This window comes from Dipodomys spectabilis, unplaced genomic scaffold, assembly GCF_019054845.1.
Source record: "Dipodomys spectabilis isolate Male_0828 unplaced genomic scaffold, ASM1905484v1 ptg000106l, whole genome shotgun sequence".
NCBI classification, from domain to species: domain Eukaryota; kingdom Metazoa; phylum Chordata; class Mammalia; order Rodentia; family Heteromyidae; genus Dipodomys; species Dipodomys spectabilis.
Genome location: NW_024870783.1, coordinates 1,006,628 through 1,032,546, shown reverse-complemented (window position 1 = coordinate 1,032,546; position 25,919 = coordinate 1,006,628). Strand labels below are relative to the sequence as shown.

The following is a 25,919-nucleotide window of genomic DNA, read 5'->3' as shown; positions in this document are numbered from 1 at the left end:
GCTTAGATCTCAGCTTCATAAGTAGCTCGGATCGAGCCACCAGTACCCAGCATGAGCCACCAGTACCCAGCAAGACCTCATTTTAAAGAGTGAACCAAGGAGCACTAATATGTTAAGACAAAGTCAAGCTGAGCATTCATCTCAGACTTAGAAGGGAAAACACTATGCAAGTCAGGAAGTGCTTGCAGCAGTTTAAGAGGAGGAAAGAGAAGGCAAAGGTCTCTCTTGTGACCAAGTGGAAATCATATCCACCTGAATACCATATCACAAGTGCTCTGAAATACAGACTTGTGTTTTCTATAAGACAACAGAAGCCTTGTCTGGTAGGTACCAATGAGACTGAGATGGAAGAAAGAAAAAATTGAGAAGATTGTCACTGACCACCTGGCCCAAACCCCCACTGAACCTCAGAGACTTGCTCTAGCTGAGAAGCACTATCTGTAGGCAAAGGCCCCAGGAGGAGCAGCTGGGGCAGTCCAGCCTCTCACTTTTGCTTCCCTGGGAGGTTTATGTTATGGCTTGTATCACTGTGGGAGGGTAACTACTACCCTGTTGACAGTAATAAGTTGCAAAGTCTTCAGGCTGAAGACTGCTGATGGTGAGAGTGTACTCTTCCCCAGATACACTGCCACTGAATGTGGATGGGACCCCGGTTTGCAAGCCATTTGCCCAATAAATCAAAAGTTTAGGAGCTTTCCTTGGTTTCTGCTGATACCATTGTAAATAATCACGAATGCCCTGACTGGCTCTGCAAGTGATGGAGACTCTGTCTCCTACTGACGCAGACAAGTAGGAAGGAGACTGGGTCATCAGAATGTCACATCTGGCACCTGATATTGGAAACAAAAGACAAATAACGCAATTAATTATGCTCTGAGACCGTTCATGAAGAATGAGGCAACAATGTTAACAATGGGCTGAGTAAATGCCTAGCATCTCCTTCCTTACCTGGGAGCCAGAACAGCAAGAGCCCCAGGAGCTGAGCAGGAGTCCTCATGTCCATGCTGTGTGCTGACTGCAACTGACTCCTCTGCACAGGGTGTGAGCAGACTATAAAGAAATTCTCGGGGCAGTAGGCTGTGCTCTAGGCACATGCAAATCCTCAAGTAGTGGGCGGAGCTGCAGGCCTGGCCCAGATGTAGGCTGGCTGAAATGCCTGTCAAAGCCCAGAACTAAAGTCACCAGGGGTGGGGTCTCAAGAAACCTGCACAGAGCAAATTTGTCCTCAGAAAATGTTTTTAAAGGAGGGTGTGACAATGATCAATAGGAAATGGACTCATTACTTACTCATGTAACTGTAACTCCTCTGTTAAATATCTTTACAATAAAATATACATTAAAAGAAAATGAAGGGACAGTGTTACTGGAAAAGAAAGGAACCTTTGTGGAATGGTGGCCCTTAGTCTCCATCCCCCGCCCCCACCCCAGACAACTTCTTTTTTCTTACTGAAGAAAAACAACTGACCTCCCCATTGACTCATCAGGAACCAGTTTCCAATGTATCTAGCTCTTTGTTCTTTGTGAGCATTAAGCCTGACTCCTGATGGCAATGAGTCTGAGGCTTCATCTCTCCACCTAGTAGAGGAGCCTGACCCATCCTGAATTACTACTCAGCTCCCTCACTCCACCTCTGAAATGGGTTAAGATCTTTCCTTCCCTAACTCTGGATTTTAATTGTTTGGACAGGATCTGTCTGTCATGTTAGTGAAGTGAAACATTTTTTAATGTTAAATATACTTTAGTGCCTCTAAAAAAAAGAAAAGAAAATGAAAATCTATGCATTTATACAAAAAAAAAAAGAAAATATTTTTCCTTGGAGACCTAAGGCAGATTGACTCTATTGTTCTCTACTGCTCTTTTTTTTATAAGTGCATTTTAATTTTGACATGATCCATGCTATGCTTTTCTTTTTTCTTTTTTTTTTTTTTCAAGTTGGTTGTAGGGCCTGAACTCTGGGCCTGTGCATTGTCCCTCAGCTCTTCAGCTCAAGGCAAGCACTCTACCACTTGAGCCACAGCACCACTTCCACTGCTAATTTGGGGCTGAGGAATCGAACCTAGGATCTCATGCATGCAAGGCAAGCACTCTACCACTGAGCCACCCTCCCAGCCCCTATGGTTTTCATGACAGCTTTTTATATAATTAAGTCACTCAGAAAAAAATTAACCAGTTTTACAATTAAAATAATTATAGAAGTCTGCTGCTCTGTTACTAGATATTATAAGACCAGATTCCCAGAGTTTTCACTGTTTCCCTGTCATATCCAAAAGAATAATCACAATCAGTATTACCCAGAAATTGATAAGTGATGACACTAATCATAGGTAGGTAGGTAGTTGGCTAGGCAGATGTAGATAGATAGAAATGTACATATGTAGGGAAGTAGAAAAAAGAAAAAAATAGAAATTTAAGGAAAGAATAAAGCAAGGAAGCAAGGTAGAAAAGAAAATCCAGAAAGCTATCTAGGTAACTAGGTGGCTTAAATTTTACTTTAAAAATACTATGCAAAAACAAAATAGGTGCAATAAAAAATCATGATCTGAAAGTTATAGACCATCCCCTGGTCTTTGCATTGGTGGCCTGCACACTCCTGATAAATGACTGTTTTTCTTTGGTGAATGCTCTTTCCCAATGCCTCCCTCCAGATCAGTTCATATAAGCTCCCCTAACCACCCCCAGCTTCTACTAAGGAAAGAATTTGATGCTATTTCTAGCTAAGTGAGCATTACACATTTCTACACCAGTTATTTCCTAATCTTTTGGGTGTCATGTATCTCCTATCTTTATTATCTGAAGCTGAGGCCCCTCAGAAGCTGAGGTGTTCTCTAAACCATGGACTCATATCTACTTCAGTGTACTCCATTTCACACATCTGTGTGTTCCTACATTATCCATTTTGTCTACTGTCTAAGTGAAGGTATCGACTACGTGATGGTGTTTTTAATGACTGAGTTTAGGGATTATGACTCAAATAGGCATTGAAGGGGTAAAATGCAACATGTCCAAGGATGAAGACTAGGAACTGGAGCTAAAAGTATAGAGTGGAAATCTTCATACAGTGAGGACAAAGACCGCAGACAGTGAAGTTAGAGTAAGTGCAGAGGCCTTCCCACATGAGGATCAATCCATTCTACACACAAACAAGAACATAAAGTGAGTGGCCTTTGGAAAACTTTTGTTTACAATGGCTGAAAACTCTGTGACAATGCATTAAATGGGAGAAGCCTAAGAAAAAGAAACATTTGTGTTAGGAGTACTCTTAAATGTAGCTGTGATACAAAACAATGTATGTTTGCGCTTCCATCCTTTTTCATTACATAAGAGCCTATAAATCCCTTGGAACTTTGGGGAGGGTAAGGGGAAAAAGGATAGAGAAAGAGAGAGAGAGAGACAGAGACAGAGACAGACAGAGAAAGACAGAGAGAGAGAAACCCAAGTCTGGATTTGAATAAATCCTAAAATCCAATGATCTTTGTTACACGGTGCTCATACCATACATTACATGCCACCCTCTGTAGAACTTCTCTGCATGATGTGAAACACAGGTAATGCCCAATGTGGATAGATAACCACTCAGAAGATGAAGATCTGAGGATCACAGTGCAATGCTAGCTCAGAGAAAAACCTCTGTGAGACTCTTACCTCCAATTAACCACCAAAAGCCAGCAGTAGAAATGTGGCTCAAACAGTACAGCTCAGGGACAGCATCCAGGCCTTAAGTTCAAAGGCCTAGACAGCACAAAAAAAAAGGGTAAGAATCTTCAAAGTCCAAGTTAAGAACAGCCAGAACAGTCTTTGTTCATGTGATGTCTGTCAATATCATTAAATTGAACGCTCTATGAGTTCATTGATTTTCTTTGCTGTGCTCAAGATTTCAGGGTTGATGATCATCCCTGATACTATTAGTGTATAACAGTAATTTCTTTGTGTTTGTGTAGGAGTAAATGAACAACTGCCCCAATAGTTTGAGATCTGTAGCTGCTTTATTTATTACCATCAGGTGGGGCTGTGGAACTTTCAATGTGTCAGTGACAGAGATGTGGGAGGACTTCACAAGGGAGAGGACAGACTGGCTGACCTGAGGAGCAGTGATAAAGCTACTGAGCATGTGGTGGGATTCATAGTCTGCAATAATGCTTGAGCTGATGAAGATGTCAGAAGCCTGCTTGATGTCTGGAGCTGCTTGTTTACTTAATAAAAGGAATTCAAACATGGATTTATGTAGGGAACTCTGGAGCTGAGCTGTGAGGCCTGGAAAGGGTTAAGAAATTGGAAAGCCATCTCAACAGTAACCAGAAGGCTGAAAGCTGGGCCCTGGAAATATCAAACAGTCAAGGCTTTGGATGCTTGTGCATCCAAAGTTTAAAACCTTGGAAATAAGATAAAAGTCTATGCTTAATATAACTTTTAAATTATATTAAGTGAAGTAAGCCAGGCCCAAAGAAACATAGGTCCCATGGTTTCCCTTATTTGCAATATCTAGTATATGCCTGAGTCAAGCAGAAAAGGTCAGATAAGTTGATGTTAGGGAAATGAACCCTAAGATATGTATTCAAATGTTTGTTTTCTTTCATGCGATTGTTTCTAACACATTTATAAGATGATTTCTTTGTAGCTTTGTATGTCCCTCCCCCACAGTATAACCCCTGCATTTGCTATATTTGATTTCAATATAATTTGTGGAGGGGAAGGGGAAAAACAAATTGTTTAAATAGGTATACAGGTGGACCCATTGCAACAATGAGATATACAAGTCGTTATGTTAAAACGAACTTTACAACTTTGGTGGGGGGAAGGAGGATTGGGAGGGGGACAGTGGGAGGATGGGAAGGGATGGGAAGGGGAAACAAAGAAGGAGGCTACAATGCTTGATAAGAAATGTACTCATTATCTTGCCCATGTAATTGTAACCCCTCTGTACAGTATTTTCACAATAAATAAATAAATGTCTATGCTAATGTTGGAGTGCTTATTGCTTCCCTCTGCTTCATAAGATAAGGGACTCCATTATCATTTGTATGCAAATTATGCATAGTGTTATAACTTCAAAGATATTCATACCCTAGTATCAATACTGAACTAAATTAAAAGATTTGTTACTGAGATCTCAGCTCTGGATCCCCTGCTGTCTCCTTTTGTAGTTTCTCTCTTTTCTCTTTCATTGGCCAGGTATCCTGTCATCTTGGTGATCCTGGTTGTGGTTAGCAACAAGTGGCACCCAACATGGGGCTTGAATAACAAGTGAACTGAAGGATTTGGAAAAGTCAACAAAAGAGCCCTGAGGAGTTCCTGCACTAGGACCACACTTCAGGATTGCCAGGGTAACAATGGGGCAAGCTAAAAGCAAAAGGGCTGAGTATTTTAAGTCAATAAAGATGCTGCTGGCAGCCTCAGGAGCAAAAGTAAAGAGAAAAGACTGAGGACTTAGCCTTTTATGTCAAAAAAATATTCTCATTGGATGCCTCCACAAGGAATGCTTCAAATTTGGTGACAGAAGGAGATTGTCAGGCCGTTTGAAATGGCTCATATCTAGGGAGAAATAATCCCATTTAGAGGGAAGGGATGGTAGGGGAAAAACAAAGGAGGAGACAACAATGCTTGAGAGGAAATGTACTCATTACCTTGCTCATATAACTGTAACCCCTCTGTACAGTATTTTTACAATAAAAAATATAAAAACTGATTTTTATGCAATAATTACAATGATGTTTCAGCCTTTTCAAACTCCTCCACAATCAGAGTGTAGGTCTGTATTGGAAGCTCCTATGTAGAAAAAGGAAACCTGCTTGAAGCCTAACCAGTATTTGTAATTCAAAATGTCCTGGAATGAGGAAGCCCATAGCCAAACCTTTAGAAAGGAGCATGTCCAGCCCCCATACAAATTGGGGCTGCCCCACTTAGGAGGAAGAGAGGTTGGCTGAACATGGAGCAACAGTTACAGTATGATGATCAAGCTATTAATCAGGAACACAGGGCAAGAGAAAAGATAACACAGCCAGGATAAGTGACTTTCTCTTCAGTAGAAATCAGGCATGGAGGCCCAGAACCTTAGGTTATTTTATAGCCAGGTTGAGACAATCTTCATAAAACTGTACAACAAACTGAGTTAATAGAATTACTTCTCCAAATGCTTGCCTTTGATAATCCTAATTCAGAGTGTCAGAATGATTGGACCTCATCAAGGCAACAAATGCCAACCTTTCAGATTAAAAGGAATTGTTCAGAAAATAAAAACTCCAAGCAAATTCAGATCCTTGTATAACTTAAATAAACTTATTGGTATAGGATGGGGGTTGACAGACCCTTCTATAGATTTCTATTGCATTCTTAAAATGAGGCCATGTGCCTTACCTTTCTCTATTTCTCTTTCCAGGTCCTGGAGACTGAAGCCCATCTAGGAAATATTTAAAAATAAATATGTGTGCTAATGTGTATTGGAATGTGGTCTCTGCTATCTAGGTCTTGATCATCTGTATACAAATGCTATTGTTAACAGGAGTTTTGTGTTTTGTATTTTGTCTCATAGTTTCTTTGGGGTGGTCTGTTTTTCTAACACTGACCACGTTATATCATATTGGAAAAAATAATATATCATTTTGTCTGTGAAATTTATGGCCTATTTTCAATTATAAAACTTACGTTGCCTTAAAACTTTGTGCACAAGTGTGTATATATGTTTGAACATGTTCAAAATAATCTGATATTTTAATATCAGATAGTATTAGACAATTACTCTCCTCTATCAAACTGAAGTGCTTCTGTTTCATGTTGTAATATTTTTTGTATTGATATTCCCTGGAATTGTTTACTGATGAACTATTATCTGTACTGTTGTGAGCAGCGGCCATATAAAAAATGTGAATCTTGTGTCAGAGGAATTAAAAGAATAAATTGTAATTACCAAGTGTGGGGCTTGTTAAAAGGCCTTGCTTCCAGCCAGTTGGGATTTAACAAAAAAATAAAAATACAGAGAAAAAAGAGAAAGAAAAAAGGGGCAGTGTTAGACTCAAACTACAAAAAAGATCATCATTATATCTGGGTGTCAACAAATGTGTCTGCTATTAAGAAAAACTATGATTTTTGAGTTTAAAACTTTTCTAAGTATTAATTCAAAATACAAATTATGGAAAAAATTTAAGGAGAAAAGGGAATGTGAAGAAAAAAAGAGAGTAAATGAAAGGCTTTGGAAATAAAATTGAGGAAACAGAAAAATGATTTCCCTTAGATAAGAAAGATTTAGAAAGTAAGAATTGTCTTAAATGTTTGTTTCGAAGTGGATAAAGGAAGAAGACTAATGACTAAAGGTTCAAGTTACTAGCAGATGGTCAGAATATGTCTTGAATTTATAAGTGAGAATTTGTTATTAAAGCTTAGTAGTGAATTCAGTATGTAAATAAATGTGATTTAAATAAGTTTAGGATTAATACACTAAAATCAGGATCTCATTTTTTATATCTAATCATGAAAATAATACTACATGTGCCATTAAATTTGTCAAGTTTTTAATGACATTAAACTAGTAACTAAACCAAGTTCACTTAAATGTTTATGTCAAAAATCCTTCAAATGAATATCTCTTAACTAAAATGCTAATTTTTCCTCTAAACTCAGGAACGAGACAAACATATCCACTCTCTCCACTTCTCTTCAATTTAGTATTAGAATGCCTAGCTAGAGCAATAAGACAAGATTCAAACATAAAGGGGATCCAAATAGGGAAGGATGAATAAAACTCTCTCTCTTTGCATATGACATGATATTGTATTTAAAGAATGCCAGGGACTACACTCCCAAATTACAGGAGCTGATTCGAAACTTTGGCAAAGTAACAGGATATAAAATTAACCCTCAAAAATCAATGGCTTTTCTGTATGCCAACAATGAGAAGAGCACATCTGAAATCAGGAAAGCAACTCCAATCATAATAGACCCACAAAAAATAAAATACCTAGGAATTAACTTACCCAAAGAAGTGAAGGACCTCTATGATGAAAACTTTAAAAGCTTGAAAAAGGAAATCAAAACAGAACTTAGAAAGTGGAAAAGCCTCCCATGCTCCTAGATTACAAGGACCAACATTGTGAAAATGGCAATACTTCCCAAGGCTATCTACAAATTCATTGTGATACCTATAAATATTCCAACCTCATTCTTCAAGGAAATAGAAGAGGCAATCCAAAATTCATATGCAACAATAAAAGACCCCAAACTGCAAAAATGATCCTTAGCAGAAAAAACAGTGCTGGAGGAATATCAATACCAAATTTCAAACTCTATTACAAAGCCATAGTAATCAAGACAGCTTGGTACTGGCACAAGAACAGACCTCAGGACCAATGGAATAGAATTGAAAACCCAGAGATGAACCCACAGACCTATAGCCATCTAATTTTTGATAAGGGAGCTAAAAAAAATAGAATGGAAGAAAGACAGCCTCTTTAGTAAATGGTGCTGGCAAAATTGGTTAATCACTTCTAGAAAACTAAAGCTAGATCCTTATATATCACCCTGCACCAGAATCAACTCCAAATGGATCAAAGACCTCAGAGTGAAAACAGACACCATGAAAACTTTACAGGATGGAATAGGAGAAACCCTAGGTCTCTTTGGCACAGGCCGAAATTTTCTTAATAGAGACCCAGAACCACAACAATTCAAAGAAAGGTTAGACAAATGGGATTGCATGAAGTTGCAGAGCTTCTGCATGGCAAAGGACATAGCTAGCAAGATCAATTTTTGCTGTTTAACATGTCTGTTCCCTAAGTATGTACGTTGCTTTGGATAAAGAGCTTCAGTAGCAATTATAGTCAGGTTCACAAAGGGACAGGTGACACTCACAAATTTTCCAGATTTAACTTTGATTCTTAATAAGTTTCAGGTAAGCCATGCTTAAAATTTTTTTTATTGGTCTCCTTGTTGTTTACTCTCACCTGACTTGTCAGTCACCTACCTACTCTTATCTGGGAAGCAAATATTGGTTAAATCATTCCCTAGGAATTCTGATTTATAAATTGCAGGAAGATAGTGATGTAAGTAACCCTGGTGTATTAACTTCCACAGACTCAAGAGGAGCTGCAACTACTACAGCAACATATTCAAAATATAGAGTTAGAAAGAGTGGATCCTGAATCTCTAGCATGTAAGGAGATAAATAGTTCTCTCCAGTTAGCTGAAACATCTAGGATATCATAATCAAAATGGTAAGGTCTGTTCATCTCTAAAGTATATACAACGGATTTTGCCAAAGATTGTTACCTAAATCAAGACTACCTCTTTATTTTACTGACAAAAGCAAAAAGAGAAAGGTATATTGTTCCAGTAACAACTCCCTTAACAGTCTACACAGCAGAAAGAACTGTTCATCCACCCGTTCATCAAACTGTCCATGGCTTAACCCACTTACTTTAATCTCATTAGAGCTCATTCCCAATTGCTCTGTCCTTTGTCCCAGGTCAGTGAGTTCATTGATCATAGGTGATTCCTCTACAATGTTTCTGCTTATACTAGTACTAAATTGCAAACTTCCCTACATAAATGGCACATTAATCATATTACAGGAATACCATATAATCCTCAAAGACAAGCCATTGTGGAATACAGTAACCATACACTCAAGTCTCAACTAAGTAAACAAGAAGGGAAAATAGGCTTAGGTCACTAGACCAGCCAAAGAACAGATAGCAATCATTATGTACCCTAAATTATGAAATTTAATTTTGCATCCAATCCTTCACCAGAAGATAAACATTGGAAGGTTCTGAAAAAATTGCCATCTTCGTGTCAGCCTATATGATAGAAGGATGATAGTGATAATACCTGGAAATTTGAAACTGTCAATGTATGGCACCATGGTCATGCTTGTGTCTCCACAGGTTTTACAGACATCTGGTTACCAGCCCAGAAACTAATACCCAGGAATGAAGAAAAGATCATCTAATATCAAGTAACCTCTGGATGAATCCTTCAAGAGGATGAAGATGACTGCAGGCACTGGATAAACAGTGCAAACCAGAACAGCAACTATTCCCATGTTGGAACAGAGGAAGAAGCTTTGTCAAAAAGCTGAGAGATGCTTACAGGACAATGGACAGGAAATTAATGTCATGTCTTTGTTTGTAATGGAAACAGCATTTATTCATACTGTGATTGCATCTCGAAGAGTGCAATCCTCTGCCAGGAGGGTTCCAATGCTGGGTCAATGTTATCCTTAACTTGTACTGTGATATGTAACAATTCAGAAGTGGGACCTGTCTTTTGATATAAAGGTAGAGTAGAACTATTTAGTCAGGAAAAAACTTGAGAGGCCCTGGATAAATGTATCTGATTGGTTTAAGTTCCAAAATACTGAGAGGCTACCCCCAAGACAGTGCTCTTATAGAAAAAAATGTTACTGTATATTTAGCTCCTGAAACAGAATGTACAGTTCTTCTAACGTAAGGCTTCAATTGGACATTAATACCATGATTAAAACTTCTTTTTTATTGAGGAAAGCCCTGCTGTACAAAATATCCAATTGCAAAATTTAGTCGGAACTGCTGTCACTTTAGAAGGGAACAAATATATAGCCTAGGATAAAATTAGTCAGCAAAAAGATGAAATCAAAATTTAAAAAAAGATGAAATAATAGAGAGTGAGTTAAGTATGGACCTTGAATTTATAGTTCATAAAAAATGTTTATGTTTCAGTTTTGTGGACCATCTTAGTAACTGTTCTGTAGCAATACTTGCATTGTCTAAAAGAAAATTACTTGGAATTGGTTGGTCTTTTGTTTGTGGAAGAAAAGCATCTCGTGTTCTGAAGAGAAATTATTCAGGACTCTGTTACATTAGAAGGATGTACCTATATTACTTAATAATTTGACTCACCAGAATAAGGGATGAATGAAACATGATCTCCAGAAAATTGTTATGATAACCTTAGACTATTAAGTTCTGATGATAGAGTTGTAGCTACAGCATTTATTCTACCGAACCTAAACTTGTGGAGTAGGTGTCCAGAGAGAGCCTAGTCAGCTAGCTTGTCTTTTCAACAAGACAATAGCTGTTAGGGCCATAATTCTGGAAGAAATAAATCAGGAAATAATGGAGGTAAGATCAAGTATTTGACAAAAATGAGCTTCCATAGATTATTTGCTGATGAAAAACAAGAATTTGAAGGGTTATGTTGCTTTAATATAACTAACAATTCTCAAAAAATTCAGAACCATTTAGAGCAGCTCAAAATGGAGCTAAACATGTTAAAAATTATTAATGACTGGGGGCTGTCTTGGCTATGTCATTTCTTGGGGTTGTCTTGTTGGTTCCATCTGTTCCAATGTTTATCATCAGCTTGTTTTCACTCAAGCAGAAATGACAATCATATTGTCTTAAATAATAATAAAAGTGGGAAATGTACCGAACTCTGGAGTTGAGCTGTGAAACCTAGAAAGGGTTAAGAGATTGGAAAGCCATTTCTGACTGCATTCAGAAGGCTGAGAGTTGTGCCCAGGAAAGGTCAAACTGTCAAGGCAAAACAGAGGTTCAATTTTCTCCCTTAAGTGCGAGCTGCTTGGACATTTAAGATCTTAGTGGTGAAAAAAAACTCTATGTTAAAGTTGGATTTTTTTGTTGCTTTGTATGTTCCTCCCCAACAGTATAACCCCTGTTCTCATTGTATTTGATGTTGGTATAATTTGAGGAGGGGAAGGGAAAAAACAAAATGTTTAAGTAGGAATACAGGTTGATCCATTGTAACAATGAGATGTGTATAAGGCACTATGTTGAAAAACAAACTTTACAATTTAGGAGCCGGGGAGTTGCAGGGGAGAGGGTAGTTGAGGAGATGAGAGGGAAGGGATGGTAGGGGAAAAACAAAGGAGGTGGCAACAATGCTTGAAAAGAAATGTACTGATTACCTTACTCATGTAACTGTAACCCCTCTGTACAGTATGTTCACAATAAAAACTTATTTTAAAAAGTTAGAGTGTTTATTGCTTCCCTCTGCTTCCTAAGGGAGGCATTTATCACTTGTATGCAAACTATGCTTCATGTTAATGCTGTTAATTTCAAAGATATGGATACCCTAGTTTCTGCACACACCTGTAGTCACTTTGCCTGTACTTATTTTTATTATTTGTACGTTTCTTATTGTAAACATACTGTACAGAGGGGTTACATTTATACAGCAAGTTAACGAGTACATTTCCTATCGAGCATTGTTGCCTCCTCCTTTGTTTTTCCTGTACCATCTCTTCCTTTCCCACCTCCTTGACTCCTGCGCCCCCCACTAGCAGAAGTTGTAAAGTAACATAGTGTCTTGTATATCTCATTGTTACAATAGGTCAGCCTGTATCCCTATTTATGTCCTTTATTAAACTATGTTTTTTATTGTAAAGATACTGTACAGAAGGGTTACAGTTACATGAGTAATGTAATGAGTACATTTACTATCCAGCATTGTTGCCTCCTCCTTTGTGTTTCCCCTTCCATCCCTTCCTGTCCCACTTCCCCAACTCCTCCCTCCCCACCCAAAGTTGTAAACTTCGTTCTCTACATAGTATCTTATACATCTCATTGTTACAGTGGGTCAGCTGTATCCCTATTTCAGCATTTTGTTATTTCCCTTTCCCTCCCCAAATGAGAAAAATGTATGTACAAGATGCAGGGCACTGGAATAAAATACAGTGAAACAGAGGTTATACCATGGGGCAAGAACATACAAGAGAAACAAAAAAAAATCATATAGTACGTTGTAAGTACATTAAAAACAAGTTACTTCGCCTGTTCTGAACTAAATTAAAAAGCCTTGTTAAGGGATCTCAGGATTCAGAAGCAGGAGCTGAGCTCTGGATCTCCTGCTGCCCCTTTTCTATTTTGTCGTCTTTCTCAGTTCGGAGGCCCAGTATCATGTCATCATCATGCTGTTTCTGATTGTGGTTACAGACAGGTTTAAAACTTAAAAGAGGGGCTGCACCTGTTCTCATATTGGCCAATGACTTAAATATATTGCATGAGGTAACAGAAGAGGAAATGCCTCAGTTATCTTTGTAATTACGTGTTCTGGTACCAATCAATTTATGTTTCACGTAGTGTCTTGTTGAAAGAGTTTAAATGCATATTTAAAGTATTTGCTAAACATTTTGGTGAATATTCCTGAGAATCATGCACTTAAATTTCTTGATCTTTCACAAGCCCTCAATGACATTTCCTGGAAAAACTCCATTTTTGTCTGCCTTTCAAAGATGTAGCACACCTGCCCTTTTCTTTTGAATCATTTGATGATTTACATAGTATCCTTGGGTCCAAGCCAGGCTGGTCACATTCCTGTTTACAATTAGCTTGTAAGGCTGACATTTTATTGGCCCTTCATTTAATGATGATAACTGTTACTGTTGTGATAATTTCACATCATGAATCATTTATACATGGAAACAACTTGATTGTGCTCCACTTCCCACTAAAGCATTTGAGACCAGAATAATCTGATTCTGAAAAAATACTGCCTACCTCACTTTACTTTAGAATAATGCTCACACAACTGAACACAAATGCTAGTGGAGTAGGAATCATAGATTGATGCTGGGAGGCAGAGATCAGGTTTGTGGTCCCAGCTACTTAGGAGGCTGAGATCCTAAAGATCCTGGTTGCAGGACAGTCAAAAAAAAATATGGTCACATAACCTATCTCGAAAGGGACCATGAAATATATTGTTGAGTGTATGGCTTACATAATCAAGGACCATTTAAGCAAATGTAAGAACCTATGCTCAACCCCGGCACTTATAAATAAACAAATAGCAAGACAATATATTCTTTTCAATCATTCTTAATTTAAAAGAAATACCAAAAACAAATCTAATACTAGGTAAGGTTCTGTGAAATCTAACCTTGAAATCTTTTCTAGGAAATTTAGCAAAATAAGACATTTTAACAAACTAACAAGAGTTATTTGCATAAAATTATTTGGGCCATATATGGAAAAATTCTGGGCAATAATCTCTGTAAAAGCCAACAAATCATGATGAGAAAATAAAATTAGAGTAAATGTTTCATATCTCCACAAAGTTTTTACTGTTTCATATAGTATAAATTTTATGATTTGTATATTTTAACTTTTTGTCATGTAGCATAACAAACTAGAAACTGGTTATAATTTTATAAATGATTAAATCTAAGTCTCATTCCAGTAAAAGGAGTTGAGGACATAAGGACTTGGACAAGAAAAGTGTACAGATACACACAAAAATAAAATCAACTCATGAATCCATTTTAAATACAACTGATTGCTTAGAAAATAATTGTGAAGAAATGTTAAATTAAGAATAACACTAAGACCTATTACTCAATACCAAATTTGAGTTCGGGAAAAATGAGTAACAATATGAAATATGTCATGACCTCAATTACTGCTGAAAAATATAATGGGTACAAAGCATACTTTCAAGATGTTTGTATTTGAGAATGTATTTCCACATTTTGTGGAAATAAATGCTTAACACTATAAGATACTATCATTGTTATTGTTATTGTTTTCTGTAATAATATATGACCCTTAAATGTTCAGAAAATATAAATACTCACCAAAATTCTTCTTTAGCAAAAACAAGCCATTTCAGCCAAGTGCCAGTGGCTCACTCTGCAATCCAAGCTACTTACTCAGGAGGTCCAGATCTGAGGATCACAGTGCAAAGCCAACTCCAGTTAACTATCAGAAATTCCAGAAGTAGAGCTGTGGCTCAAGTGGTAGAGCCTGAGCCAAAAATTCTCAGGGATTGCTCCCAGGCTCTGAATACAAGTACCTGTACCAGCACACAGAAAAAGAAAGGAGCCATTTCAGTTTTCACATACTATTTGTAGAACTAAAGCAGACTACGCCGACCCTGACTTAAACTGTCATTCTCCTATGCTAATACATAATACTCTGGCTGTAACAACATCACCAAATTTGGTTGCCACATGCTGAAAATGAAAAGAATAAGGATCTAAGAGGAGTGTCCATTGTGCCCAGGTAGATTTAGGCTCCTAAATGTCTTTAATAAAGACCTGAGGCAATCAAAGGAGGTAGGACTTATAAAAGGGCACTTTGTATTCTGCCATTCAGGCTCCTATGCCTGATGCTCTTCGTCTGGATTCATACATTAGAACCAGGTGTATTATCTAGATGTCAGGCCAGAAGCTCTTCAAAGTGAATTGTTTGTGTCCAACAAGCAGGAGTGCATAATTTGGGCATAGGAAGTATGAATCTATAAGAGTATTGTGACATCTGTGATATGATTACATAAAAATGATCTGATCTCAAGGACCAGGAGCAAGTGGCAGTTTTATTTTGGGGATGACTGACATTTGCAGGATGAAGCCCCTCACAACAGGAGACTGTCTAGAAGCTGAGATGACAGGGAACAAAGAAGGGCTAGTCTGTCTAGAAGACTTCACTCTGAGACACATAAGGAGTCTCTAGGTCAGAGATACACAAGGCCAGTGTGGTTAGGAATTTCCATGACCTGGGTTTATCTTTCCTGATTGCTTGATGTTGTGGATGGAGTTTCCTGCAGCCCACACTCTATCTACTTCTTTAGTGGTCAAAATCAGTGCCACTTTGTGAAAATATGAAATAACTGGATATGTAAAATTAAATTTGGCAATACAAATCTGTCTTTAAAGAAAGCGGTAAAGAAATGTGTGGTTTGAATAAATGACATGAAGCATTAATGGACATCTTTCTCTCATTTATATCATATAGTTGCATCTGCTCTAGTTTGTCTAGACTATAATCTTGCAAAGTCTCCAGATCTATATTACATTAATGGGGTTCTAAACACTCAGAGACCTGTCTCCATCTGGTGCCTATACTGGAGGATCCAACTTATTAGAGATGAGAGTTCTATCCATGGATGAGAATGGAAACCCAGACACTTGTCAAGTCCACTTCTATGTAGATCCAAGTATAAGGAGTGGAATACCAGCCACTAAGAACCTACACATGAATACTGTGTGAGGGGAGCCGGGGCGAATGCCATTACAGGATGGCGCCCACTTCCTTGCAGCTTGGAGGTAAACAACTCCATATTAGGCAATGCTTGGCGGGATTGTAGGTCCCGGGCTTTGCGCATGCGCGAGCCACGTAGAGTCCCCAGCCAATCCCGTGGCACCTGGTGATGGTGAAAGGCAGACGACCAATGATAGAACGACCTGTGTTCCTATTCCCTATATAAGCGGCCGCATTTTCCTGTACGGGGTCTCTCGCTCAAGCTCTCCCATCAACTCAAAAGCTCTCCAATAAAGTGTGATCTGAGAAGACTCCTGGTGTGGTGGTCGTTCTTCCTCGCTGGCCGAGAAGGCGTTCACTGCAAGTGGTGCCGAAACCCGGGAACCATGCGAGAGGCCGAACAGGAGCCAGAACTCAACACACGGAGAGGAGACGTCGTTATCTTTTAGGTAATTAGACCGGCGAATTTGATGAGATGCTGGATCAGCTGCGGATTGCCATTGTTACAGTAAATTCAATGCAAGTGGACCCCGGATTGGTGGAGGGACTCCAGTCTTGGATCTCCTCTGCTGTTTCCTGGTTTAAAGAGTGGGTGGGAGTTGGGATGTTTTTGGCCTGCTGCTTGGGAGGATGCGTAGTCTGCCTATGGTTGGTCTGTCGCCTTCGAGCCCAAACCAGAAGGGACAAGGTTGTTATCTCACAAGCATTAGCCGCCTTGGAAAGTGGATCCTCACCCCAGATTTGGCTGTCAGCCCTAAAGGGCAATTAAGCCCTGCCATCCTGCATAGCCTTAGCACCCCGAGGGATCAGGGGATCCCATTGCACCAGGACAGGTATGCAGCTTACAAAACGGGACAGGGTGCTAGGCGTATGCACTGAACTTGGGGAAGACCTCCATCTCCTCAAGAAGAGCAAGTCTGTTTGCATGTGGGTTGATGCCGTGCTTTCCCCACCCCTGGAAAAAAGGCATCGGACTGGCGGGCCATCCTCTGGGGAGAGGTAACCTGGAACGAAGGCTTTGCATTGTCCTCTTCTATTCAGGGAACAGACCTCTACTCTTACCTGTTGCCAAAAACAAAAAGGGGGAACTGCGGGGAGCCGGGGCGAATGCCATTACAGGATGGCGCCCACTTCCTTGCAGCTTGGAGGTAAACAACTCCATATTAGGCAATGCTTGGCGGGATTGTAGGTCCCGGGCTTTGCGCATGCGCGAGCCACGTAGAGTCCCCAGCCAATCCCGTGGCACCTGGTGATGGTGAAAGGCAGACGACCAATGATAGAACGACCCGTGTTCCTATACCCTATATAAGCGGCCGCATTTTCCTGTACGGGGTCTCTCGCTCAAGCTCTCCCATCAACTCAAAAGCTCTCCAATAAAGTGTGATCTGAGAAGACTCCTGGTGTGGTGGTCGTTCTTCCTCACTGGCCGAGAAGGCGTTTGCCACAACTGTGTGCCTTTTCTAGTTACTTTAAGATTGTCAACACTGGGAAATAATAGATTGATAAATATTACTGGTAACTAGATGCACATAGCAGGATCTGTGAATGTGTATACCAAAATGGGAATCTCTCTAAAATACTAAGAAAATCCTCCTTGTTTACACTCAAGAATCTTTTGTTTTATTTTTTTTAAATATGTTTTTATTGTAAAATACTGTACAGAGGAGTTACAGTTGCACAAGTAAGGTAATAAGTACATTTCCTATTAAGCATTGTTATCTCCTCCTTTGTTTAAGGCCTACCATTCTCTCCCTTCCCACCTCTACAACTCTTCCCCCCCCGCAACTCTGACAACTAAGAAATGGTGCTTATGCATAGTCACAAAGCTGGAAAGCTGGCGCACCTGCTAAAAAATTTAATTTTATTTCTTATATTTGCATTTTCATAATAGTTTGTGTTAATTTTCCTAAATGCTATGTAGCATGGATCCAATTCTCGGCTTTTGCCTATAGAAATCATTTGTTTTACCACTCATTGTTTAATAGATACTGCATTCTCCATTGTATTGTTTTTCACCCTTTCCAGAAAGCAAAGAACTGTAAGTGGAAGAGATTGGTAGGAATATCAGGTATCCTCTACATCCACATGCCTATTTCTGGACCAGAACAAGATGAGCTATAAAATCCACAGCTTTTCTTTTGAAAATCTGTTTTGTATAATTTTATCTTCTTGTTTACTTTGTGAATCCAGTTGAATATCACAGCTCAGATCCTTGTAAGTATAGATGTGTCTCTTTAATAAGACAGCAGGTGCATTGTCAGATCTGTGCTGGTGGGGTAGAAGAAGATGAGTAAGCTGGAAAGGATGGTTCCTGATTTTTTTTCAACCAAAAGTTTCAAATGACCTGCAGAGTTCCATTCTTTTGAGTCCCACTGTCATCAGATGTAGGCACAATTATGAGCAGCTGGGGCAGCCAGCCTTACACTTGTGTTTCCCTGGGAGGTTCATGTTATGACTTGTATCACTGTGGCAGAGTCAGTGCATATTGCATACAAAAATAAGTTGTAACATCTTTAGGCTGGAGGCTGTTTATGGTAAAAGTGAACTCTGTCCCAGATCAACTGCCACTCAACTTTAATGGGACCCCAGGTTGCAAACTGAATGCTCTATATAAAAGGAGCTTGGAGATTGTTCCTGCTTCCTGTTGATACTAGTGTAAGTAACTGCTAATACTGTGAGTAGCCATACAAGTGATGGTGACTCTGACTCCTAGAGACACAGACAGTGACAGAGACTGGGTCAGTTGGGTGTCACATCTGTCACCTAACATTGAAAACACAAAACTTGTTGACACTGTACTTGATTTTAGTACCCTGCATCTTGATTACTCATTTGTCTAATCTGGGAAGGGAAAGAGGAATAACAAAATGCTGAAACATTGCAACATTGCAACAATGATACCCACAGGATGGTATATTGGAAATGAACTTTACACCGTATATTGGAAATGAACTTTACAGCTTCTGACAAGGAGTGCAGGGGTGAGGAGGAGGGAGAGGAGTGTGGGAAGTGAGTGAGGGAAGGGATAGTGGGACAACAATAAGGGAAAGGGTAACAATGCTCAAAAAGTAATGTACTCATTGCCTTGCTCACGTAACTGTAACCCCTCTGTATAGCATCTTTACAATAAAATAAAATTAAAAATAGTACATTAATTTATTAAAAGACTTCCTTGAAGAAATATTGTTAAAATATTGTTTACAATATTGTGTTAAGTAAATCTAGGGATTGTTTTTCCTTACCTGGAAGCCAGTGCAGCAGAAATCCCAGGAGCTAAGCAGGGGCCCTCATGTCCATGCGATGTGCTGACTGGGACTGAGTCCTGACCAGGATGAGAGCAGACTATTATGGCATCCTAAAAGCAATGGGCTGGGCCCTCAGCACAGGTAAATTGCAGGGACTAGAAGTGTGGTGACCAGCTATAAGGCTGCAGATTTTACCATCTTAGCTCAAACAGGTTGTCCTTAATGTGCCCAGGATACATTAAGGTCAACCCAGCCAGGGTAATACAAATGTGCTAGCATGGGATGGTATTCTCTTGAGTCCAGAGAACTAAATGAATTTATGTCCTGGGATATGAGTGAATTGTGATTTCCATGTTGGATATTAAATACTTTTTGGCTAGCTTTTTACCTAAGCCAATCTTCCAGGAAAAGACAGTTCCAGAGATATACAAGTAATTATTTTTTACCAGATTCCCTGACTCATTAGCTTGTTTTTTTTTTTTAACAAACTTTATTGTTTATTGATCATGAAGAGAATTACCCAATTACCCACAGATAAAATGAGACTTAAGACTGAAAATAGATGGAGGGATAGACAGATGAATAGAGAGAAACCTAAAATTTTTCAATGAACGATGAAGACATATGTGAAAATATTCTTTGTGAAATATATTGTTATGTTCTGCAAAGTACAGTCTACCTACTGGGTATCTGCTATCACCTCCACATAAGTCATCTGTTGCCCTCTACTCCTGAATGAGCTTTTCCATAACCAGGATTTAGGACAGTTAACATCAGACTTTGACTCTCTGTATTCTGAAAGGACATAGATTCATGACAGCTTTGTGATCATTCCACATGTCTGAGCTAGAAGTCTCCTACAACTTTGGTTGACATTAATGTTTCTCTCCTTTCAAATTGTTTCCGTTCAGAAACTGAGATATTCTCTATTGTACAAACTGAAGTCTATTCAGATTATTCTGCTCTATAAACATGTGCATTACTATGTTACCCATCTCTTTTAGTGACAAACTGAAGAAATTTTTAGTTACTGAACTAATGTCTGGGCATGTGACCCAGACAAGCATAACCCCAAAACTTTACTTGAAAAAAATAACCTAAATCAAAAAGATCTGGATATGTTGCAGCAATAGAAGAGTACTTGTGAAATCTTGAGTTCACCTCTGTACCTCTGAAGAAAACACACAAAAAGAAAGACCAGCATCTTGAAACTAATGCCAAATACTTTCATTTGCAGAATTCCCTGGTGCTGAAAGGGTTTCTGTGTGGCTGCCCTGCAGAACAATAAGATGATTCCCATATTATATCTGATCTAAGGCTGAAGAACCATGAACACCCAGATCCCAGTGTTATGATGACATTTATAAATGTAAAAATTTCCCAATACAGAGAAGATCTTCACTAGCCATACAACGGACAAGCGTCTCATATCTAAAATATACTTGGACCTCAAAAAATTAAATCCCCCAACAACAAATCCTCAAAGAAACATCTGCCCAATAAATAAGTGGGCTAAAGACTTAAAGAGAAACTTCTCTGAAGAGGAAAGAAGGATAGCCAATAGACACATGAAGAAATGCAAATCAAAACAACATTGAGATAACACTTCACTCCAGTTAGAATGGCTAAAATCAAGAACTCTAATAACAACAGATGCTGGAGGGGATGTGGACAGAAGGGAACCTTACTCCATTGTTGGTGGGAGTGTAATCTTGTTCAACCACTTTGGAAAGCGGTATGGAGGTTCCTCAAAAGACTCCACATAGAGCTTCACTATGACTCAGCAATCCCACTTTTGAGCATTTACTCAAACAATCACAAACAAGGTCATATGAAAGCTACCAGAACAACCATGCTTATCACAGCATTATTTACCATAGTTAGGATATGGAACCAATCCCGATGCCCCTCAATAGATGAATGGATCAAGAAAATGTGGTACATGTATACAATAAAATTCTATGCCTCCATCAGAAAGAATGACATTGCCCCATTTGTGAGGAAATTGAAAGGCTTGAAAAATTATATTAAATTAAGTAATCCAGGCAAAATGAAACATAGGTCCCATGGCATGTGGAGGGCTTAAGCTGTAAAGAAAAATCTATCACTGTTCATGCATGACATGGTGCAGATGGGGAGAACCAGTGGTTCCCCCTGTGGTCGTTGTTTCTTTTTTTTTTTTAATTGTGAAAATACCATACAGAGGATTTACAATTACATGGTCAAGGTAATGTGTACATTTCTTATCAAGCATTGTTACCTCCTGCTTTGTTTCCCTTAACATCTCTTCCCATCTCCTCCACCACCTCCATCGCCACCCCTCACCCCACCCTGCGCCAAAGTTGTAAAGTTTGTTTTTCGACATAATATCTTATACATCTCATTTTTGCAGTGGGTCCACCTGTATCCCTACTTAAACAATTTGTTTTTTCCCTTCCCCTCCACAAAATATACCAAAATCAAATACAGTGAACACAGGGATAATACCATGGGAGAGGGACCTTACAAATCAACGAAGAAATTTCTCATACATATGTTAGAAACAATAGCAAGAAAGAAAAAACATTTGAGTCCTTATCTTGGGCTTCATTTTGCCTAACATCAACTTATCTGACCGTTTCTGCTTGTCTCAGATATATACTAGTTATTGCAAATAAAGGAAACCATGGGACCTATGTTTTGGGGCCTGGCTTACTTCACTTAATATATTTTATAATATATATTAATATATTTTTCCAAATCTTTCCATTTCCTAAAAAGTGGGCAATGTCATTCTTTCTGATGAAGGCATAGAATTCCATTGTGTAAATATACCACATTTTCTTAATCCATTCATCTACTGAGAGGCATCTGGGTTGGTTCCATATTTTAGCTATGGTAAATAGTGCTGCAATAAACATAGTTGTGCTGGTAGTTTTAGTTTGGTCTGGTTTGTGATCATTTGGGTAAATGCCCAAAAGTGGGACTTCTGGGTCATAGGATAGCTCTATGTGGCGTCTTTTGAGGAACCTCCATACTACTTTCCAAAGTGGTTGAACAAGTTTACACTCCCACCAACAGTGCAGTAGGGTTCCATTCTGTCCACATCCCCTCAAGCATCTACTTTTATTAGAGTTTTTGGTGATAGCCATTCTAACTGGGGTGAGGGGAATCTCAATGTTGTTTTGCTTTGCATTTCTTTTATGTCTATTGGCCATTTAGTCCCAATGACTTACAAGGTTACTAGTGTTGACTTCCTGAGGCCAGTGTGCTGGGAAAGTATTATAATTAGAAGAAAAGGAGTCTGTTACTCTCTGTGTGAATTCATCACTGTTCTTAGTTACAGATGTCAAGTTCACTCAGTGCCAATGGACTTATCATGGGATGTGGATTTGTTCACAAACTATTGAGAAGTATAAGGCAAAGGGTCTAGAAACTCAGTTTTAAGGGTGCAGTTGTACATGGAGCCTGTAGGGGGAAACCTTGCTCTATACTCATTTGCCTCCTGCAGAGAAGAGCTGCCACTCTCTTCCTACCCCAAGAATATGGCACCCAGATACCAGTGTTCTGAACCCACCTCCTGGCCTGTAGCTCTCGTGCCTTATTCACACCACATCTCATCCTACTGAGGCTAAATAGATGAGTTGGGTATGTTATTCTACACCTTCTGCTTACAAACTTATTTTCCCACACTTATACACCCTCTTTAAAAAAAAAATCTACCTCACCATATTGTTATCTAACAAATTGCCAAAGTTCCATTACAAATAATAGCCATCCCTCTCAACCCAGAGATGGTGATGCCAAATGCTCTCAGTACAGCATCCATCTTATATCATTGGTCAAAGTTAGTTAGAACATTTTTTTTGGGGGGGTGGGTCCAGTTGTGGAGCCTGAACTCTGGGCCTGGGCGCTGTCCCTCAGCTCTTCAGCTCAAGGTTAGCGCTCTACCACTTGAGCCACAGCACCAATTCTGGCTTTTTCCTTTTTGCTTATATGATGCTGAGGAATCGAACCCAAGGCCTCAGGCATGCAAGGCAAGCGCTCTACCACTGAGCCACCTTCCCAGCCCCAGTTAGAACATTTTATAAAGATGTGTACTTAGCTTTTAATGGCTGTGACAAGACCTTAATAAAAGCAACTTGAAGGGAAGAATTCTTTATTTCAATCTTAGATTGGTAATTTTACTCTGCTATGTGGGCAGAGTACAGTGGAGCTCATATCATGTCACCCAAGAAGCAGAGTAAATGTTCTACTTTCTCCTCCTCACTCTTGTATTGTGCAAGAGACTGCATCCTATTGAAAGGAGCTGTGGACTATGAGGTGGATCTTCCTCTCACAGTCAATTCTCTTTAGAGAGTTTCTCACAGACAGGTTCAGAAATACACTTTCTTAATCTGCAACCTATCCTACCCATTTGTCAATGCAGAACAACTACTACAAAAGGTGTTCCAATGTTTTCTTGAACTTTTCATAAAAATGGGAAGTGTAGAAATAACATTGTTTAGCAATATATAGGTTAGCAATATATATGTTTCCTCAGAAGTCTCCATGCTCTACATTCTTACATTTCTGTCTTTAGGACAGGCTCTGCACAAACTAAGCTACGTTTCATCAGATGCCTCATAATTTGTGTTTGTGTATGTGTGTTTGTGTGTGTATATCTGCACATGATGCATCCTTCTCTTCCTATTTATAAATATACACACATATAAATAAACAAACAAATAAATAAGTAAAAAATAAACCATAAACCATAAATAAATCTATATGCATATTTTAAAACATATTACCCATAGGGACATATGCCACTCATTTTTTAACTGTGAACTTAATGATATTTGATAAGTCTTCATTGTACATATAAAGTCATTTATATATTACCATACATTACTATTACATTATATATTTCTGTAATATGGGTAATAGTACTTACTATTCCTTGCATGTTTCCATAAATCAACTAAAATGTAATCTATTTATTCATATATTTTGTAGATTTTTTTTATTTCTCCTGTTCCCTATTGTGATTACTATATTGAAGCAATTGGTTTTTAACAAAAATAGTGTGCAATGAATTACTTGAAAAGTTTTTGGCATACAACCCAAGTACTTATATTCATTAGCAATTCATACTGTTTTGGTCATTCATGGAGGTTGAACTCAGGGCTAGCACTCTCCACTTTGAGCCACATTTCCACTTCTGGTTTTCCAGTGATAATTGGAGATAAGAGTCTCATGGACTTTCCAGCTGACATCTTCAGATGTCAGCCTTCTGAGTAGTTAGAATTTACAGGCATGAGTCACCAGCTCACGACTACTCAAACTTTTAATGACTGTTGATCTGACAGGAACTCTTGTGTTGCAGGTCACTCAGTTTTCCTCTGACATATATTTTGTTAGATCTTCCTCAGTGGCCAAAAAGTCACTTCTAGCAATCATAAGCAACATCTACAGAATGAAATGTACTTTATTACCTTTTTTTGTTGTTGTTGGCCTTTGGGCTTGAACTCTGGGCCTGGGCGATGTCCCTCAGCTCTTCAGCTCAAGGCAAGCACTCTACCACTTGAGCTACAGCGCCACTTCCGGTTTTCTGGTGGTTTATTGGAGATAGGAGTCTTACGGTCTCTCCTGCCCGGGCTGGCTTTGAACCGTGATTCTCAGATCTCAGCCTCCTGAGTAGCTAGGATTACAGGCATGAGACACCAGCACCCAGCTCTCTATTACCTTTTGTACCTCAAATTGTACTGAGGTTCTCCAAATGCAAGAAGAAAAGCTAAAACTAACTGGAAAAAAGCATAAAAGATATGAAGCAGAAAAATGAGGTGGCAAGCTGTCTTTACTTGCTGATGAAATTTTTGCATAAAGTATTTAAAAAATCTCAAAATAAAAGTTTTGAAAGAACTTTGAAGTGTCCCAGTGCACATTGTGAATATCTATGCAAGATGAAAAGAAACCTGAATAAAGGCAGAGTATTTCCATGTTTATATTCTGGAAATAATTTTAATATTTCAACATTCATCCCAGTGCCAGTATTGCACAAACATAATTACACTTACTCCAAAGATTGAGACACAGAAGTTCACTGTCCAGGTTAGCCTGGGCAGCATCCCTGTCCTATGATTCTAGGACAGCTCTTACAAGAGGAAACATGAAGAAAGGAGCTGAGGCAACCCAGGCTCTCACTTCTGCTTCTTGGAGGTTTATGTTATGGCTTGTATCACTGTGGGTGGGTTATCATAATACTGTTGACAGTAATAAGTGGCAATGTCTTCAGGCTGCAGGCTACTGATGGTGAGAGTGAACTCTGTCCCATACCCACTGCCACTAAATCTGGAGGGGATCCCAGATTGTAAATACTTTGCACCATAGATCAGGAGCTTTGGTGCTCCCCCTGGTTTCTGCTGGTACCAGCTTAACACATTGCTAATGCCCTGACTGGCCCGGCAAGTGATGGTGACTCTGTCTCCAGGAGATACAGACAAAGTGGATGGAGACTGGGTCATCTGGATGTCACATCTGGTACCTGCCATGGGAAAAGTAATTATACAAAGAATCAAGCATGTTATAAGAAAGCTTCATAAACAGCCAAGCATCACTGACTATAGCTGACTGAGGAGATTCTCAGCGTTGTCTTTCCTTACCTGTAATCCAGATCAGCAGGAGCCCCAGGAATTGAGCAGGGACCTTCATGTCCATGCTGTGTGCTGACTAGGACTGACTCCTGTCCAGG

At 39.0% G+C, this 25,919-nt stretch overlaps 2 gene segments (V, D, J or C); both read right to left on the bottom strand.

The window, feature by feature from the left end:
• Nucleotides 1–25,919, bottom strand: part of LOC122114103 — a 353,243-nt gene that overhangs the window by 114,629 nt on the left and 212,695 nt on the right.
• On the bottom strand, nt 455–25,919 carry LOC122114138. The segment is given in 3 exon segments: nt 455–573; nt 25,456–25,712; nt 25,831–25,919. Coding segments are annotated over 3 exon segments (378 nt in total).